Source organism: Notothenia coriiceps, unplaced genomic scaffold (assembly GCF_000735185.1).
Source record: "Notothenia coriiceps isolate Sejong01 unplaced genomic scaffold, NC01 NC01_scaffold00034377, whole genome shotgun sequence".
Classification (NCBI taxonomy): domain Eukaryota; kingdom Metazoa; phylum Chordata; class Actinopteri; order Perciformes; family Nototheniidae; genus Notothenia; species Notothenia coriiceps.
In genome coordinates this window covers 825,013-827,921 of record NW_011367078.1, presented here as the reverse complement: position 1 = coordinate 827,921, position 2,909 = coordinate 825,013, and the positions used below count along the sequence as shown (strand labels likewise).

The 2,909-nt window shown below is 37.7% G+C and overlaps 1 protein-coding gene across 1 annotated transcript in view; it reads left to right on the top strand.

Moving 5' to 3' along the window:
* LOC104962147 (dystrobrevin beta-like) overlaps nt 1–2,548 on the top strand; it is a 22,031-nt gene extending 19,483 nt beyond the window's left edge. The window contains exons 9-12 of the mRNA XM_010790545.1: nt 356–369; nt 467–591; nt 1,797–1,868; nt 2,470–2,548. Coding sequence (XP_010788847.1) covers nt 356–369; nt 467–591; nt 1,797–1,868; nt 2,470–2,548 — 290 coding nt within the window. The remainder of the gene's footprint in view (nt 1–355; nt 370–466; nt 592–1,796; nt 1,869–2,469) is intronic.
* The last annotated feature ends 361 nt before the right edge of the window (nt 2,549–2,909 follow it).

Here is a 2,909-nt window from a genome sequence, read left to right as displayed (position 1 = left end):
GTGTTTTATTTCAATGCATCCAGAACTTGCAAATACCCCTTGATAAATTGTAACATTATCAGTGAAAATGTTACAATCCATTAAATCATACTTATATCCCCAAAAGAAAACTGAAGGGCGAAAATGTTTTTAATGAGGGATTAATTTATTAATAGATGGAAACAAAGTTGATGAAATATTAATTTCCAAACCTGGCATAATTTCTCTCATTAGTGATTCAGGGATAAATCTCTGGTGCAGCTCCTGCCTGTCCAACACAATCTTCTTATCACAGGAAACCCATCCTTATAATCCTCAGCAGACTTTACATATCATTTACAACAGGAATCAGTTTTGGGCTCATTTATATTCTCAGTTTATCTGCTTCACGTCAGGATTGCAAAGCACTTTTCATCAGTGTCATTAAAAATACACAGCTTCTGAATGTTGACCTGATATTTATTTTTCTCTTTGTTTTTGTTTGTAGAAATCTTCAGCAACGAAGCTTAGTCGAGCCCTGAGCAGGACTCTGGGCTGTGTGTCGTCCAGAGAGCCCCCCCATCCTATTTACCCAGAGGAACCTGAGCGGACCCTCAACCTCTCCAACATAGTGTAAGAACTCACAAACTCACACACTAATGGTTTTCACAAAGAGTGGTCAAAATGAAATGTTGGATCTAAAAGGAAGCAGCATCAGGTGTTTATTGGCAAGTTTCAACCAGTGCCTAATGTTGGCTATGGCTAGATATTCCACTTACTTCTCAGCATGTGTTACTTATGCTACTTCTTAGATATACATTCCAATATATTAATAGTAAAGGATTAGTATTTGACCTCCATTCAATATTTACGCTTTTTCTTTCCTGCTTATGATTTTTGTAAGTAAATTGTATTTGATGTGCATTCACCCTGTAAATGCCACTCATAACCACAATGGGCCCTGATGAGCAAAAGTAACACCGTCTCACATGTGGTGGCAGTATACATTGAAATGTTATCTCAGCAGTATGTATGGAAACAATGTTACATGGTACTTTGAGTCAAGGTTACTGAAGTTAAATAAGAAATATAGTTGACAACAAAATTCTTTAGCACCTATTTTGTTCGTTCTTAGTTACAATGTTCTTGTAATGATCAGCAACAAAACTTGTTTTAATATGTTGTCATTCCTTTAAAGTTGTATACACAATAAAACTGATTTAATTTCAGGCGGATGAAGGTTGTTGTAGTATAGGAATGTTGTTCATTACAGAAAGTGAAACATCCAAGTTGCAGTCTATTGGCCAGTTGCATGCACGCAAAAACCTCAAATAACACAGGATCTCAAAAGTCCCGCCTCTAGAGCGTTTCACGTTGGGTGCTCCGCCCCTAAGTGGTGGTTTGATATTCAAACATCAGCAGACTGGGTCATCATTACAGACCTCCAGCACTGAGCCTATTATCAGGCCAGCACACAGAGAGGATTGCAAGTATCACAGTTGTGAGTATGTTTACAGTTATGATGCTGCGTCAGGTTTATTCCTCTCTCAAACTTTTATTTTTCCTGAAATTCTGTATTTCTTTTATTCCCTTGGTATACATTCTCTCTTTCTCTCTCTCCCTCTGGTGATCTTTGCTCTGTCTGTGTTTGCTCAGACTAGAACAATTCGCTATTGCATGATTGCACTCAAAATCCCGTGAGAGAGAGTGTGAGTGTAAGAATGTGTGTTTTCTGTCAGGCAGGAATTTGTGTTTTAATAATAACGCACTTTGTGTTCCAACTGTTGATAATAGGGGTCTAATAAATTGTATATGTGTGTTTGTTTGTGTCTATGCAGCCCCTGTCGCCCCATTGGGAACACCAGTGAAGCCATGTTGCTGTCCTCACAAGTGCCCGAGTCCTCAAAGAGGTAAATACACGAAGAGTCAAAAAAAATCCTGTTCCGCGTTTTGTCATATTTTGTTCTGTCTTAAAAGAAGTTTGCATTTTCTGGACTTTTAAGCCACAGGTTATATCAGAGGTAGTGACTTGCTTCAGTCAACATCAATGGGGTTTTTAATGGATTGCTTCATTCCCTTGTTCCTGGTAAAAATGACTAATTCCCACTGCACACACTTTACCAGTTTTGTCAATTTCCTTTTTGGAATTACCGGTAGATAAAAAAAAAATTGTTTTGTAGTTCCAGTTTACGTTAGACATTTGAAACGTATTTCCATCCAGCGGGTTGAGTAATGAAAACAGCAAGATGTAAATGATTCAAGGATTCTATCGAGCCAAAGTCTAAACATTTTTATAATATATTTTATAAATACATATTACATGAAGCCTTTTTGACTGTGCTGTGAGCAAAATGACAGCAAAAGAGCGTGCTGATACATAATGCATACAGAAAGTAAAACATTACTTTCAATTGTATAAAAATCAATGCAATATTCAAGATTTCTGTGATATTTACTAATTAAGTAGTAGATTAAATTCACAGCGTAAACAAGTTTGCTTCCTGTCTCCAGTTTGGCAGCGGCTCAGCGTATGAACGAGGAACACGCTTTGATCGCTGCGTACGTGAATCGCCTGCAGAGCCCCAGGTGAGAGTACAGAGCAGTTAGACCCTAAACTAGACAAGGTGTATCCAGTGTGGTTTAGGATCACTATAGTGAAGAGCATTAACAAAATAAATATATGTGTAAATCATCTCAAGCTGTGTGCTTGCAGCTTGTTATGAACTTTCTCTCCATTTTACATGCTATATTCTTATAACACGTCTTTAGAGTTAAATCAAGGGACTGTCTTTTGAAGTGGATCTGTTTTTAAATGCGGTTTCAAATGAAGAAGTATTTATGAAATGGAATAAAGGATACAAAAATAGTGTGTGTGTGTGTGTGTGTGTGTGTGTGTGTGTGTGTGTGTGTGTGTGTGTGTGTGTGTGTGTGTGTGTGTGTGTGTGTGTGTG